Source organism: Dryobates pubescens, chromosome 2 (assembly GCF_014839835.1).
Source record: "Dryobates pubescens isolate bDryPub1 chromosome 2, bDryPub1.pri, whole genome shotgun sequence".
NCBI classification, from domain to species: domain Eukaryota; kingdom Metazoa; phylum Chordata; class Aves; order Piciformes; family Picidae; genus Dryobates; species Dryobates pubescens.
In genome coordinates, this window is record NC_071613.1 from 44,413,808 (window position 1) to 44,430,614 (window position 16,807).

General features: G+C 40.8%; 1 protein-coding gene across 3 annotated transcripts in view; it reads right to left on the bottom strand.

Moving 5' to 3' along the window:
* Nucleotides 1–1,884: 1,884 nt before the first annotated feature.
* The window catches only part of MYLK (myosin light chain kinase), a 147,408-nt gene continuing 132,485 nt past the window's right edge, over nt 1,885–16,807 (bottom strand). The window contains exons 27-31 of one of the 3 annotated variants that reach the window (XM_054176404.1): nt 9,300–9,452; nt 8,192–8,315; nt 6,870–6,999; nt 5,962–6,081; nt 1,885–4,117 (exon numbers count right to left, since the gene is read on the bottom strand). In XM_054176404.1, coding sequence (XP_054032379.1) covers nt 3,870–4,117; nt 5,962–6,081; nt 6,870–6,999; nt 8,192–8,315; nt 9,300–9,452 — 775 coding nt within the window. In that variant the 3' untranslated portion in view covers nt 1,885–3,869. The remainder of the gene's footprint in view (nt 4,118–5,961; nt 6,082–6,869; nt 7,000–8,191; nt 8,316–9,299; nt 9,453–16,807) is intronic. The other 2 variants (XM_054176385.1, XM_054176394.1) reach the window with 2 other exon arrangements.

Below are 16,807 nucleotides of genomic sequence, written 5' to 3' on the forward strand. Positions count from 1 at the left end.
AAGTTCTAGTTAAAAAGGTCATTCATTTTTCATGTATCCAGTCTTGAAAGCCTGCCACTCGCTACAGAGAGCTATGAAGTCCTGTGCTGTCTTCCCTGTGAGCAAAGAGGAACAACAATACAGAAGCCTTTGCGTGCCGCATGTAAAATTAGCAAAGTTCTTTTCATCGGCTAGAAATATGTAGAGGTTGCTTGGGTGGTTGGACAGGTCTGTAACTAATTAAGTTTCTGTAGATCTGAGTAGTGGACAGCAACAACCAGTCCCGAATTTTCCATGTGTCTTTACAAGGCTGACTTCTATACAAAGGGAACGCAAGAGGAATTAAGTGGGTAGTGCCAATGTCATGTGAACCTCGTGAGGTTCAACAAGACCAAGTGCAGGGTCTTGCACCTGGGCTAGAACAATCCTCATTATCAATGCAGGCTGAGGGATGAGGTGATAGAAAGCAGCCCTGTGGAAAAGGACTTGGGAGTTCTGGTGGATGAGAAGCTGAACATGAGCCAACACTCTGCTCTTGCAGCCCAGAAGGCAAATCGCATCTTAGGCTGAGATCAAAAGAAGCATGGCCAGCAGATAGAGGTGATGCTGCTACTTTGCTCTGCTCTTGTAAGACCTCACCTGGAGTACTGTATCCCACTCTGGAACCCTTAACATAGGAAGGACATGGACCTGATGGAGCAGGTCCAGAGGAGGGCCACAAAAATGATCAAGAGGCTCAAACACCTCTGCTACAAGGACAGACTGAGGGAACTGGGGTTGTTTAGCCTGGTGAAGAGGAGCCTCTGGGGAGACCTAATACCAATCTTCCAGTATTTGAAGGGGGCCTACGAGAAGGCTGCAGAGGGACTGTTTACAAAGGCCTCCAGTGATAGGACGAGGGGCAGTGGTTTGCAATTTGAAAAGAGTAAATTTAGATTGATGTTAGGAACAAGTTCTCTACCACGAGGGTAGTGGAACACTGGAACAGGCTGCTTAGAGAGGTAATTGAGAAATCCAAGGTCAGGCTCAACAGGACTCTGGGCAACCTGATCTAATGGAGGATGTTGGCACTGCTGACTGCAGTGGAGGTCCTTTGGAGGTCCTTTCTGACCCTAAGCTTTCTATGATGCGCTGCTGGGGAGTGTTTCCACCCTTGCACATCCCAAGAGTGGCTTTCTGCAAACATTATACAAGCAAGACAAGGAAGAGGTAGTACCTTTTATTAAACCCATTAGGATGGCTGGCAAAAAAGACAGGATTTCTTGAACATAAAATATCCTTCTTCAGTGGAAATAGAATTCTCCTCTTCAAACAAAATCTCAAGGTCAAATAGAGGTTGGAGTCAATTGCTCTGAGTTGAATGAAATACGTGTCACATGTTTTGAAGCAGAAGGTCATTGTTTCCTGCAGACTAGAAGGGATTTTAATAGGAGGCAATAGGGAGATGGTAAGCTAGTTATATCCTTGGGGAAAAATAAAAATAGGTAGTTTATAGCCTGTGGGAGATGGAAGAACTAGTGAAGGAGGAGAAGGAAGGGAAAACACCAGTATTGAGTCTGTGAGTTTTGATACATGCACTCACAGACTTGCCATGCCCACAGATGACGGCTGAAATTTTCCTCTCTGCAGTCTGTATGAACTATCATTCCCCACTGCAAGGGAATTCTCAACTGTGAATGAAGACTGCAGCCATCATGGGGCACCATCAACATTCACACTTCTGTTCACTGTGAGGGCAGCAATGAGGCGAAAGGGCAGAGCACATGGCTACAACCACCGCCAGCCCCAGGCTGTACCTGGTAGCATTTGGGCAAAGCAGCCTCTGCATAACACCAGCCTGTGCTGCCAGGGTAGAAGTGCAGGGATCAGGGAGGTTTCACCGCTGCTCCCTCATTCATTTGTGCACCAACTAGCTTTCAGAACAGACCAGAAGAAGCCTGCTGCTACTGATACGCTTAGCCAACGTGACCGCAGTGACGCCTGCAATAGATTATACGAGGAGCGTGCTTTGTGGTATTATTTATTTAGGAACTGTGAGTAACTACAGCCGTAGCGTTCTCATCTTTGCAGTTCTGATGGTTTAACAAACTGGGAGAACATTAGCATATTTTTATCAAGGTACAAAATACACCCCAATGTTGCCTAAAACATGTTTAAAAACGTGAGAAAAGCTCTGTATGCTCTAAATCAGATTCAAACCCTTTCTGCATAAGGAGTCGTGGCAATACTGTGTTTAGTATAACAAGAGGTTTTTATCAATTACAAAGGAAAAGACATGCTGGCAATCTGAACTTAGTAACAAAGAGTAAAGCAGTTAAAAACCATCGTGTCATCCACATTAATTGAGCTTTGAATGTAGAAGAAGCAAATCATATGAAATACATTACACGACTAGGTAATATCAAACAACCTAAGGCTGATATTGTACACACCTGTACTGAAGTACACTGCCTGCTTAATGGTGAGGGTTTAAGGTAATGCTTTTTTGAAAAGAGGTAACCTCTGAAATGCAAATGGTTGCACTTTACACACAAAAAGTGGAAAAGAAAAAAGAATGACTTTTGGAATGCTACATAGATGTAAGACACACTGGTTTTGGATTACACGTATCACCTTGCAGCCTCTGATATTACCTCTGAACAGCAACCCCCCCCAAAAAAATTAAAAAGTGCCAATACTGTGAAAGGAAAGCAAAGTTACTGAGTGCATTAACAATTTCTGAGAGAAAAAAAAACAACAACTGGGTTTTGAATATTTTGTTCTGCATTAAAAAAAAATGCAACAGCCTTACTGGTGCAGGTTCAAGACGAAAACAAGACAGTCAAGCTCATAAGGTAGAAATAGGTCATATATAGGTTAAGATTCTTTGGAAACTGCTAAGTATAAAGGAGTTTGTAATCCAGGCTACTATCTTTTTTTTGGCTACTCCAAAAACCTGTGGGAGTTTCCAGCTTATCATCAGTTGAGATCTGTTTTGCAATCACCAAATAAATGCAAAGTAAAACTTTAACTAACCTGGGATTTAATTCACACATGCACATAGAATTCAGTGATTGTGCAATAACCTGTTTTTTCACAGCAGCATATATATATAAAGCCTAAGTCGTTCTTAGACCAACCAGAACAGCAAAAAAAATCTCTGTCTTTGTGCTTTCAGTCTGTTTCTTAAGCAGACCGCTGTAACTGCACTGAAGTGACAGATTCTATAAGGGAAAAGTGACAAGTTGTGATCATCTGGTTAAAGTATTCCAGAGGTCTCTCAGGAAACCATCTGGATGCTTAACTTTAGCCAGTACTGCAATGGCACTAACAGCACACTGAGAAAGGGCAGTAAATGTGTTTGAAGTTAGGACTGAAATTCTGTTTAAATCAAAAGGAAAACAAACCATACTAACATACACAATGCAATGCTGGCTGTGTCAGACCTTCCCTTATGGAAGATACTGCTCAGGGAGCAGCCTGTGCCTTAGGGCTGGAGCGATTCGCTGTGTGTCTGGCAAACGATTCCTTGACAAGTAGAACTTGCAGAGCCAGCTTAGATGCAGTTTAGGCTGAGGAAAGTGGTGGTATAGAGCAGGGAGCTCTGTAAACAGGCTTTTTCTTTAAGAACTGCAGACTTGTTTTCCATACACTTGATTTTTTAAAAGACTGGGCAACTTAGTTGATGACTTGCTTAAAGTAAATCCAATCCTGCTAAGCAACTTAAAATTGCCTGCTGATTTGCATTAATGCCCATACATAAAGCAAACAGGTATCAACTGATCATGCTGAAAAAACAACTCCCCAAAGACCTACGTATCACACAAGGTGCTTCTGATAACTTGGTTTTCTGAGCCTTATAAGGAGAGTCTTTAAATATATTTTTTTCAATTTTTTTAATTTTGAGCCTTTCATTCTTCCTCCTCCTCATCTTCCTCTTCTCCTTCTTTTCCCATTGTTTCCACAAGGAGTTCTGCGGTGCACGTGGCTTCCCCGAGGCTGTTAACAGCTTTGCAGGTGTATTTGGCATCATCGTCCCCACATACTTCAGAAATAGTCAAAGAACAGTTCCCTTCCTCATCATAATCTATCTGGAAGTGGCGAGACTCCTTCACAGGCTGGTCATCTTTGTACCACATCACCTCAGGGTCAGGATAACCTGCAGCAGAGGAGAGAGAACAGCAACTGCAGTGAACGAGTATAACCTGATCTATAACTTCTTTAATTCCCCATCTTCGTAGGGACATCTGTATATACATATATATACATGCAAAATTTTAATTGAATTCTGTTTAAAATAAATATGATGTGAGGCTTTTTTACTTCACATTTACCTGAAACAACTTCATTATGAATAGCAAGAAACCATAAAGTTAGCACTGAGGTACTAACCAGACTCCTCTTTCCACTACTTTAGCAGTGACTGCAGACAGCTCTTTGTGTGTCTCAGCCATCGGCCAGCATGGGACTTGTGCAAGTGTATTTGAGGCTTACCTTATACTGCAGCTGTTGTGGAAACCACAGTTCCCAACACTGAGATTTAGAATTTCAAGGGTAAGGTGCTTTGGATTACAACTACACTTTAAAATTGGGTTTCTTTGTTGTGGCTATTCTGAATCTTCCTCCTCCTAATCTGCTGCTACCCCAGCCTGTCCTGTGTGGTGACCATTTTGTCACATATTTGTTAGAATAAGTGAAGGAGTCTAAGAAAAGCCTCTTGATTATGCATCTCCACAAGAGTTTTGGAGCCTTTTGCAAAGTAAATGGCTCTGCTATTCTCAAAGCTTTGAGAACAGGGCTGTGCAGTACACACTGGAGAACAATCCCTTATACAGTACTCTTGGCTGCTGTAACAAATGGAAGGCTTGTGTCAGCCAAGTTCTGGACTGTGAGGGGAGGATGACTTCCCACTGAGCAGAAAAAAGTGCAGGGATCCCTAATACACGATGAGCATTACAGTGATCCACTGCTAAGTTTGGAACACTACCTGTGGTACATCCATCTATTTTTTTCCATGCAGTACTTGTGCACATACCCCTCACGCTGAGCATCCATCAGCAACAATAATCCATCCTCACATCTCCACTGTGAGGTAGGAAATAGTGAAAGAGATTAGGAGCACAGAAACAAACAAGCAGAAGGTCAGTGAGGCAATTTCTGAACCTTGCATGCATTATGGTACTGAATCTTCATTTTGTCCTAACTGCTCTTCCCAATTTCTAGTTTTCATCAACAGCTGTGACAGAGAATCTTCAGTCTCTTTGCAGTAGAAGTGCTAGTGGTCTTGGCCTTCAGACTGTTAGGCTGACCAAGCCCAAGCTTCCTGAGTGCCTCTTCATGAACTTATTCTTTCTATCTGCATATTCCAGGCTGAGTTTTCTTTCTTGAACTCATATATCAAAAAAACCCAAACACAAAACCCCCCAAAACCCAAACAAACCCACAAAAGTAAAACCACCAAAAAACAATACAGTATTTGATACATGTGACTTTCATAGCCAGCACAATTATATTATCATTAATTCTCATGCAAATACACTGCTAGGGACTTACTTGCCTTTAATATAAAATACATTCAGCTTACAGTTACTTTAAGGTCACCTGAAACCTGGCTGTAATTTCAGACAAGTCGCTTCCTACATAATCTTGCTTTCCGGTTAGCAGTCTCTAAGAGCGTACTCTTGCAGTTTATGGTACTACATTGCATCTTGCTTTCACTGTTTCTGTCTCCAAAAATGATTTTACTGTTCTCACTTGCTGTTCTGAATTAGTGCTCCACACATTGACTCTTGCAGACTTCTGTTCTACAGCAAGCACAGAACAAGCCTATGTGTCTCCACATAATTTTAGTTATTGCAGCACATTCATGCTGTGACATGCAGATATTGGTAAAGCAAATTGGCACCAACTCAACAATGCTACAGGAAAAAAATTGAAAAAGTTGACAATGCAGAAGGCAGGCAAGGAGGGAAAGAAAGAACGAGATGTGCTAGATCAAAGTACCTTCAATTTTGCAGTCAAATCTAGCAGCACTTCCTTCCACAACCTCGATATCAAGGATTTTTTTAGTAAAATATGGCTTTACATGGGGCTTTTCTTCAGCCACTTCTTCAAGGAAAGCATCTAGAGGAGGGCAAAGAGATAATTAATTACAGTCATGTGGGAGAGCAGGGACGTTAGCTGCTTAGTTTTGTGCCAATCTTTTGCAGCTGGACAAAGATTCAGGCCATAAATAGAATGAAATCCACATGCAGGCCACCATGCTGCAAATCATGTTTATTTTTCCCTTGAATTTGTTTCTAGCTCAGCCTGGACTTTTGCTAGGCAGAGGGGTAAACCAGTTCAATTTCTATCAGGCCCACAGTCTATGGGGGCAAGTCAAAATGACTTGACTTTCAGAAATGTCAAACATCTGCACTTCTAAGTGTCACACCCCACAAATCCAGCTTGCAAACAGGAATGCAGAGGAACAAGGTAGACACATTTTTTTTGGTAAGATGCTTCTGTCTGAGGAGCATGTTTAATGCAGAGTTTGTGTCTTGGTTGCAGCAAGTGTTAATACTTTATTGCTTGCTTGCATGAGGAGGCAATACATCACTGTAATCTTTGTATAAACACCCGTTCCCAAACAGATAGAAAGTGCAGTTGACAAATCTGCCCTGATTCTTCGGGTTTAATAAGAGAAGAGTTTACTGCCCATACTTTATACAGGAGCATTTTAAGTAGCAGAACAATATGGAAACAATGAATTTTTGGGTAGTTATCTTTAAAAAAAAAGTAAATAAATGCAGCAAGAGAGTGAGCAGGGATAGCCAAGTCTTTAGACCAGCAGGTCTCTATCATTTTGCTAGAAGTTTGAGTAAGATTAATTCACAGAGAGGTAAAAATATGGTGCAACAAAAATTCCTTACCTTCGTTCTCTACTTTGTCTGCATTTATAGGGCTGGTAGGCGAGCTCCCAGAGGCCTTCCTCCCACTCATACCAGAAATCATTGCCATGGATGACAGTCTTCCTATTGCTCGGACAGCATGGCCCGTTTTCTAAGACATAACATAAAAGGCTTCTGATCAATCCAGTCCCACAGGCATGTGATTTTCTGTAACTGTCCTGCTTCGGACAAATTATCTGGGATCTCCGCAAACCTCACTGGAATTGTTGGACAAACTGCTTATATATAGCTCTCTTGTTTTAGGAGAGACAGAGCAGGCTGGTCTGAATTACCAAATTTAGTTGCAGATATAAACTTCCCCTGATGAACTCATACCTAAATGAATGTCTCTGCTAGCTGTGGATAAAAAGCACTGTGCGAGAGGAGGGCCAGCAATAAAGCTATGTCCTGTTTAACTGGAACATAACTCTGGTGGTGGACAGCCCTTAATAGCCATGTGGGCTGGGCTGAGTTTCATCAAGGATGGCTAACTAGTTAATATGAAATGAATGAGAAACTACCATCTGCAGGATGGAAGCAACCCTCTGACAGGCTGGAGAATTAACTACCAGGATTCTAAAATACATTGCCTCCAGTATGTACACTCGTATTTTTATACGTCTTGTATGAGCTTCTATGAAACACATACAGTAGAATGTAAAAGGAAATGTAAGGTAGATTTACATGGATTAATATGTTGTAGGTTGCTGGATACAGGATTTTGCACATCAACACCCCTGGCTATCAGAATGGCACAGACAGACCTGCTACAACAGTTCTAGCATTAAGAGAAGATACAGAGAGTAAATACATCAAAGAAAATTATTAAACCAATCTGACCAATCCTGTGTGAAGCTTGGTGCTCCAACAGGACTGAATTATTGGTTTGGGAGAATGAAATTCACAGAAAATGAGTTATCTTTAGAGAGGCCAGGTGGACAAGCTTTTCCCTAGCTAGATTTATTAAGGATAGCATAATCTCTGAGCCCTCAGAGGCTTGGAGAAGGCAGAGAAAAGGGGTGGTCACATCCCCAACAGAGTAAGAAAAACTGTACCTGAACTCATTACTCACTATGCCTTTTAGTAGCTTGAAATAGAATCATCATGTGTTATATGCATATGCAGCTGTGCACCCTCTCACTCAGAGAAACCAAACCTGCGTTACTACATTCATGCTTTGGCCACACTGCAGTTTTCACCAGCAGTGGAAACCACCTGGCATGACATGTTTCTTGTCATCATAAACACTAGAAATAAAGAGACTTATTAGGATAACTAGCCCAATTCTATGTTCTCTTCATTACCTGCCATTTTCTTCTGGCCATATATTTCTTCATCCTATCTTTGGAAAGTTTTTTGGCTTCCATGTTTTTGGTGTCTTTTTGCAGCCAGGGATGCTGAAGACACTGAGTACAATTAAAGCGACTCCTGTTTTCATATAAAAAGACCGGTTAGTGTTGCCATTAACAATAGTGGAACCTACCTGCTTTAACATTATTTTGCACTCTCCTTTCTGAGAGCAGGTTTTCCCCATTGCCTGTATTTAGCTACACAGATCACATGGCACTGCTCTCACAGCCATGCTTACTTCTTGAACTTGCTTTCACAATTTCTGAAGGGTTTTGGGTTGGGTTTTTTTGAGCAAAAACTGTGCATTTTTAAGTGTTAATAAAACATTATAAAACAAAGCACAAAAAGCCATATGTTCTAGGCATGGAACACGTACAGCACAGCCACAATGGCAATGATTCAGCTACCTTATCCTGGCAGATCTCCTTTCCTTCACTTACAGAGATTTCTTCTTCCCTACCACTTAATATCCTCATTCCCTGCAGCACTGACCATTTGGCAAAAGAGAAATGTCCAAATCCCTAATCAAGCCACACCCATTCTTCACTTTGATCATGGTACACAGATAAATAGCCCCCTGTTCGCCATGCATCCAAACTCACTGTAAGAAGTACATTTTCTTTCCTTGTTCAGTCTGCTGCAAACAGGGCTTCTGACTGATAGTTTTTTTTCTTTCTCAATCAGTAGATTTATGTGAAAGCTGCCTACTCAGAGGTACTGCACTTAAAAGCAACACATGGAAATAAATCTGGCAAAATTGCAAACCATTCAGTTGAGACAGAACACGTCACGCAGGAATCTGTGTCACACAACAGTGAAGCATAGCTACACAAAACCTCAGGGTGCATGTTGCCCGAGGGAAGGGAAAAGCAGAATGAGCAGGCGATTAATGAAAGTGCTCCGTTCAGACCCTGCGCTAAAGTAAACGAGAGCTGCACGCAGAGCTCCTTATAAAGTATCGCCAGAGGTGCCTGCGTCGAGGTGGAGATTCACAGCGGGGAGACAGGAATGACAAGTTCAGCTAAATGCAAACATAGAAAGTATCAAGTCCAACAGCTTTACTTCATATCTTTCTTTAGCAGATTGCTGATAAAGTCCTTGGCATCATCAGAGATTTCATCAAAAGCCTCATCATCGAAGTCCCACGTTGCTGAAGTAACATTGGCCAGGGTTTCATTGTCATTGTCTCCCATGAAAGGAGAAAGTCCACTGACCCTGGTGATAGAATAGACAGACAGACACAAAGCAAAATGTCAATTTGCAAGATATTAGAGAGGCAAATTAAAATGGTGTGTGACATCTCTTGTGCTCCGCAGATCTTAGGGGGTAAAAGCTCCCTTTGAAAAAAAAGCTAGCTACAAATATTCTTATGGGAAGGAAAATAGAATTGTGACTGCAAAAACTAGAAGGAAATTTTTGCTGTTTCTTTCTCTTCTCCCAAGACAATTTTTGAGCAGAGAACTAGATTCAGCTGAAAGTGTGGCGTTAATGACTTGTCTAGTTCTGCATAAATAGTACTGCAATCTTCACACCAAATTGAGTTGAATAGCTTGCACTTTTTTCCTGGTGCTTTCAGAGTGACTTTGCTGCCTTTACTGTCAAACCAAGTTGTCTGTACATTTATTCCATTTGCTCCTGCAGAGAGAGCCCACGAAGAAGGATGCATAATCAAACAACAAAATCCACAGGGCTATTTCGTAAACAAAACCACCCTGAATTATATAGCCAGATAAAACAGTGCTACATAACTGCAGGCTGTAGAGTTATGCAGATGCATCCAAAAGTAATTTGGTCTTTATGTTCTCAATCAGTCATGATGATGCATGAAATGGAAATAATACTCTTTTATAACCTTGAGCTTCCCAGGCTTTTTACTCAATGTAACTGATAAATTGCCAGTGAAAGGCAATTACAGAACATCATGGTGTCATTTTTGCAGAGTATCTTTCTCCAGTTGAGCACTGTCCTTTATTATAATGTACCTTTGTGCATCCAGATACTTTTGATTCCTGTGTATAGCATCCTTTCTGTAGAAACTCTCAGGTGAAAGGTTGTTTATTCCTTAGAACTACAAGTTATCCAGTTTCCCAGGTCTTCTTCCTGGCATGCAATTTATGTCATAACCTAAGCTTCATGAAATTTTGGACTATATTTGCCTTCTCTGTGAAGTCATGTTAACCAGGTACAAATACAACTACATTTCTTTCCTTTTTTTTTTTTAATATGGAAAAATAAGTGGAACTTACTAGGTTCTGAAAACATGAATGTAATACTATATGAATATCAAGATGCTAATGAATATCACAGGACAGACTGGTAGAAGAAGAAATTGGGATAAAACAAAGTGAGCTGCTAGATAAAAAATACTAGTATCATCTCCTCCTCCAAATTTGTTTTGCTTGTCTTTTGTTACTAATTGCATTCAAAGTCTGCTTTGGAATTTGCTCCTGAGGACTTTATTTCTATAAGCAAAGCAGAAATGCACACTCACTGAAGCCTCAGACAAAGCAGATACCAAATCTTTTGTACCATTTCTGGAAGTTGTGTGCAGTACAGCAGAGTCTAGAATCTTATATGTATACTTCAGAAATTTGCTAGTAATAATACATGAGATGAAGATAAAAGGTTTGTTTCTTCTCAGCCAGAAAGAGGTAAATCAGAACAGAAGGTATTTGCTGTCTTACTTTCCATTATATGGGGTGCATTCGAATGCAACAGTGAAGCATGACTTCATAAATGTTTAAGGTGGCATAAAACCATTTATGAACATATAATCAGCATGACTTACAGAAAGCTGAAAGATTAATGTACCAAAAAATGCTTATATAAAACAACTTTACACAACTGTTCTCTGTCTTTGGCACACACTTTACTGGGAGAGACAAAGTTTATGCCTGATAGCACAGTAAAGCGCTCTGTTCTGCCCTCATGCACATCAGCCATCATGGCCAGGTAAATGGCTGAAGAAAATAGCTTCCCTGCAATCTGCAAAGCCCTCTTGCAGGGCCACAGATCTTTCTCCACTGCAATATTTAAGCAATTTCCTATTTACAACAATGTTGTCTTTCCCTATAATGTTTTAGCAAGTGAAAAAAATCTCATCTGGACTTCAGTTCTAAATTCTGGGTTCCAGATATTGATTGCTAAAGTTGTCTCTTCTTTGAGTATACAGCAAGTACAGTAATCTCTCAGCCAATTCAGCAGCTGCTAAAACAGCTCACATTTTATACAAATGAAGGGTCTTGGAGCATTTCTTTAGTTCACTGTCATTACAGAAGATGCACCCAGTTAAGCTTCCAGTGGTGCTTAGGCAGCCAGAGCATAATAACCCCATTTCCCCTCAATACTTGACAAAAGTATGGCAAAGGTGACCTCTACATAATATTACCACAAATAGTATTGTGCAGCTCTTGTGCTACATTAGATTTTGGCCTGTTTCCATTATATGCTAAAATGACTGCTACAGGTACAGAGACACCACTGCTCCACACTACCATAAGAGGCAGTGCTGCTTAAAGACCTCTAGCTTTCTGGGCAAAGGGATACATGCATGTCACACATAGCTTTTGAGGGATGAGGAGAAATAGATGGAGATTAAAAGATGGAATAAAACCTCTGTGGTTATTTTGCTTGGGGCTTTTTAGGGCATGGTTGGTTTGTTTTTGTCTTGTTTGTTTTAAAGAATTTTGTGACAGAATTACCAGACAAAATCTTAAATGCTGGGGTAGGACTGATCCATCCCCTGCTCTTGGTAAATTACTTTGTCATTTCCAGACACCATTGTAGCAGTACCCAATCAAACATTTCAGTTAACCTGTTTCTGCATTTCTGAATGTGCTGTTGCACATTTATAAGGCCATTTTTTTCTCTTTATTACAGTTTCAAACTGTGAATCAGTTGCTTTGTCATGGAAATACTTCTAAGGAGAGCTAGATCCTTGTCTGCAGTCAAGAAGCAAAATCCAGCAGCTGTGTGTAGATTACAACCAGAAAATCTTATCTTTAGCACAGATTTCATTGACCTAAGTCTTGGTAGGTCATTTCTTAATATCCATTTAAAGTAATGGCCCAGTAACTCCTTTGACAGATTATGGAAACAATTTCTTTTTGGAATGCTGAAGCTAAGTGATAAAGATGAGCAGCCACTCCAGAACATTAATACTGAGCTTGCACTGCGAAGTTACTATTAGACAAGCAGCAAGTTGCTTATTGAAAACATTTTTCCAGCTACTTAAGCAGGCATCTTCCTGGCATGTAAAGAACCATTTGTTTAGAAAATCTTTCACAGTTTCCACTTCTAAATAAAGAAGAAAGATATTTTATCCTCTAGAAGTTCCTTAACATTCATTGCTCTGATCTAACAAAGCTCTGAGTGCTGATGTGGAAGCATTAAGATCACTGTGGTTGGTCACCTGTCTCACTGCCTATGTGACAAACCCCACAACATTTCTCTTGGAAATCTTTGCATGAAGACTGCCTCTGTTCCAGGACAGATGAGTTTGCTGCTCAAAAAACTCAGACTGCGCATTCCTCTGCAAGCAGTGCTTGCTGCAGCAACTGATTTGGGCTGATGACACTGAGTTCCCCTTACAGTCTGCACTGTATTAGCAATGAAAAAAAGCAACAGATCTCAGTATGAAGAGTACTGTCTGCTTCTGATAAACCTGTGCAGGTCATGTCACATAAGCATGTAACAGTGGCTGCACTCTGGAGATCAGGTAATAATTTAATTATTTTACAAGTGATATAAACCAAATAAATAATCACAGGCTGCCTTTTAGAGGACATGCATCCACTGGACAAAATCACCTTTTCCTTAGCTGGAAAATCACCTTTTCCTTAGCTGTCTGACTCCCATATCAGGTGTCTCAAAGACGAAGCAGACCACTGAACCTATGTAAGAGAAGACAGCTCATTCCTGAAGCAAGGGTGTGAACTCTGTTCTCATCCTTTCTTTTATGTGCCCAGTGGATTAATGAGGTATCACAATTTGCCAGTGCCACTGAAGAAATAATTAATTTTCTTATAAGCAGCAGTCGTGACACCAAAGCCTTCCTAACTCCCTTTATTGAATAAGGAGTACTCTTATCTTGATAATAATGAGGCTTACATTTGTAATACCACATGCAGCCAAGTGTAAGACAGCAGTCTGAGTGTCTTGCCTTTCAAAGTCCCAAGTCAGCACACCTAAAAGGTGAACGATGCCAAAGTCTTTCAACCAACCCAAACTGCCAAAACCAAAGCAGTGCTGAATAATACAAAATAGATAAGGAGGAAAAGGAATGCCTGAAGACTCAAGGTATGTGTTATTAGGAAAGGCATTGAAGGAAAAGAGTATACAGCAAGATCAAATATGGTATTAAAACCCAGAAGAAGATATAGCATATTGAAAAAAAAAAAAAAGAGGGATGAAATCAACAACACCCTGCCTGGCACTGTTAAAGCAGGAAGAACTAATGGAAAATAAGCAGAGGTTTGTATCAGTCACAGGAAACCCCTTAATTAAACTACTCAGACTCTGTGGTGACAGAAGGAAAAGGACCACCCCTGTTCAACGTACCTACATACGGTGCTGAAATCTTAGAGTTACATTCGATTTGAAATAAAAATACAATTTGGAAACTGTCTCAGATTGGTAAATGCTGGAAATGCTGGCTATCTAAATGGATCATCACAGCAGAACTAGGAATAGAAAAACAACAAATTCAGCAATGCCCAGAAGAATAAATGGGACAGAAAGAGCTGGAAAGAATTTAGGAGGTTTAACCTTCATTAGATAAAGATTATTGTGGATGCAAAAAGGAACACTGAAATAGGCATAAATGGAGATGATATACACCAGCTATAATATTTGTGGCCTGTTACTGCAAAGGCAATAGATCAACTTAAGTATGTGGGACAGCGCCGTGATGCAGAACAGGACAGAGAGCAAGATAAAAGGGGAAGATAAAAAACATGAGGTGGAGAGTGCAAACAGGGAAACTGAAGTAAGAACAAAGACTGATGAAGAAACAGGGCTGAGTAAGTTATCCAGAAAGGCTAAAAGGATTAATGTGTAGCTTAGAAAATGTGGAAAGGGAACCCATGATCTGTAGCATGGAATTAAGACATTCATGCCATAAGGAAGCATCCCAATATTTGTACTTATGCCTGCATAACAGAAGGCTAGGAGAGCGTTTGCTGCAGACTTTTGGAGGAGCACTGTCCTCCTCCTGTTTCCTATTTGAGATTAGACCCATTTTAATTCTGCAGGGAAGACCCTTCACCCACAGAGATCTCTTTAGTAATTATTTACTGTATCTGGTTTGTATTCATTGTTGTAGAGGACATATATGAAATACAATCTAATTCTAGGCAGCTTACAGGTCTCTCAGCCCTCTTGTATCCTGTCTTAAAAGAGATGTTAAGTCAAGCAATAGCATACTGCCTGCTGCTTCACTCAGGAGCTGTGAGCAACATAGCAGCTTTGGCCCATCAGCTGCCTGTGGCAGACCTGCACTTAAATCCATTGGTGCTGCAGCATTCATCTATTCATCTCTCCCATCATGGCCCCACTCACCATGTCAGGGGGAGAGGGCATGCAAATGTTAAGTTATGAGCACAGTGATGGCATGTGAGACAGGCACCAAATGCAGGAGTCTTACACTTTGTGTGTGAGATTTGGCAGTTCTGAGATTATAATCCCAACAGGAAAGTGGAGCTACCACTAAAGGGAGATGTGGTTCTCAATGACTTATTTGCATTCTGTAAAGATGATGTGATGGTCCATTTTGGATAATGGCTCAAAGTTCTGAGCCTGCAAAAATAGCTGGGCTTTAAGAATGTGAAGACAGATTGGAAGCCTGGCACTTTGAGATGGAGAGGGAAAGTCCAAGCGATGACTCACAGGTCTTCCCTAACTTCTCTTACTTTATTCTTATCACAAGAAAAACAAAGCCTGGTTATTACTGTGAATCATTACTGCGGCAATACTTACGCATCAAAAAGATTTGCGGGGTATTTGGATAATGTCTTTTTTCCATCACAAGGAGTTAAATGAGCTTAGAGACACCTTAGCAAAGAAATCCTTTCATAATGCATTTCACAAGGCACACCAGGGCATCTGAACCAAGTGTGACACCACCCTATCCCATGAGCCAAATGTTACACCATCCAAATATCTTGCTTCTGGTGGCACACAGAAACGGGAAAGAACCAATTCTGCCACTGCTGGCAGATTGGTCTCTGGCAAGGCACTTCACCTTTTCCCCACATTTTTCACCTGCTCCCTTTGCCTTTCTACTTAAGATGGTGTTGGTGTTCTCCAGCACATACTACATTGAAGCAGCAACCCTGGTTGCATGCTTTGGCAGCGCACACAACTGCTGTCACTGATTTTTGCCTCAGTTGTCTGACATGTCACTGCTTGTACTGTAAACACATGAAAACTCATCATATACTTTGGTAGTGACAGCAAAAGACTTCAAGCTCCCCAAATGGGCATGTCTCAGTGTGTTAATGGTTCGTTCCTTCACGTGCAGAGGCCTCTAGGGGGCAATGCAGCCCCGATGGAACTGTTGGGTTGGCCCTTGCTCCGCAGCCTGGGACCGCCACACTGCTCTGCCAGTGCTCTGTAACTCAAAAGCTAGAGAAATAAATGAAGTTGTCATATGAGTGCTGTGTGTGGTCTGCATTATTTGCACTGCAGAATGATACAAATGAGCTTTCAAGATCTAGAAAAAAACGTTGGAAGTGAATGGAAAATAAAGGTCCTGTAAATAAACTGGGAGAGCAAAGTGACCTTCAAGAGTATAGCACACTTCACATGCAAACCAGAAGACAGCAGAAATATTCAGTCTTTGCTGGGAGTAAGAGAGTAGCTGCAGCAGCTTTTGCATAGGAAGAAACAACTTACGTTGCTTAGTTTGGCAATGAGAAAGTATGAGAAAAAATATAGGCTGACAAGGCAAGCAGAATCACAGAAAAAGTGAGTAAAAATGAGGCAGTTATGCACTGGCAATTACCAAGGAGGAGGGCACTCTTAAAAAAGAAACTAAGGTATTCAGAGAAGCCTTTTAAAAGAATGAGTGCAAAGCAGATCAGCCATTTACCTACTATTGAAACTGGGACAAAGAAAGAACCATGCTCTAAACTGAGCTTCTTTTTTCATGTGTTTATATGACATCAAATGTGTAAAGTCACAGTTGGAAGGTCACTTGCTGTTCTAGGCATGGAGATCCCATTTCCATATATATTTCTCTACACCCAATGAAGTTCATGTTATCAAATCGCATGCAAAGATAAAGTACTGAAATATGTAACCAAGAGCTGCAGTCAACCATCCTCTAAAATATTTCCATGATCTTGATCCATACTGCTTATGAAATGGATTTATTCAGTGGCTTGTGCTCAGTAATAAATTAAAATGCACTGTGAACAAATACAGTAATGCTAGGATACTTCATTCTGTCTCAGGAGGGATAAAGGATGAATAAGAAACCAAAATCTCACAAACATTTTCTCTCTTGGGAATGAAGGGATGGAAATTATCAATTAGTAGTGCATGCCCAAACACTTCTCTGTACCATCTGG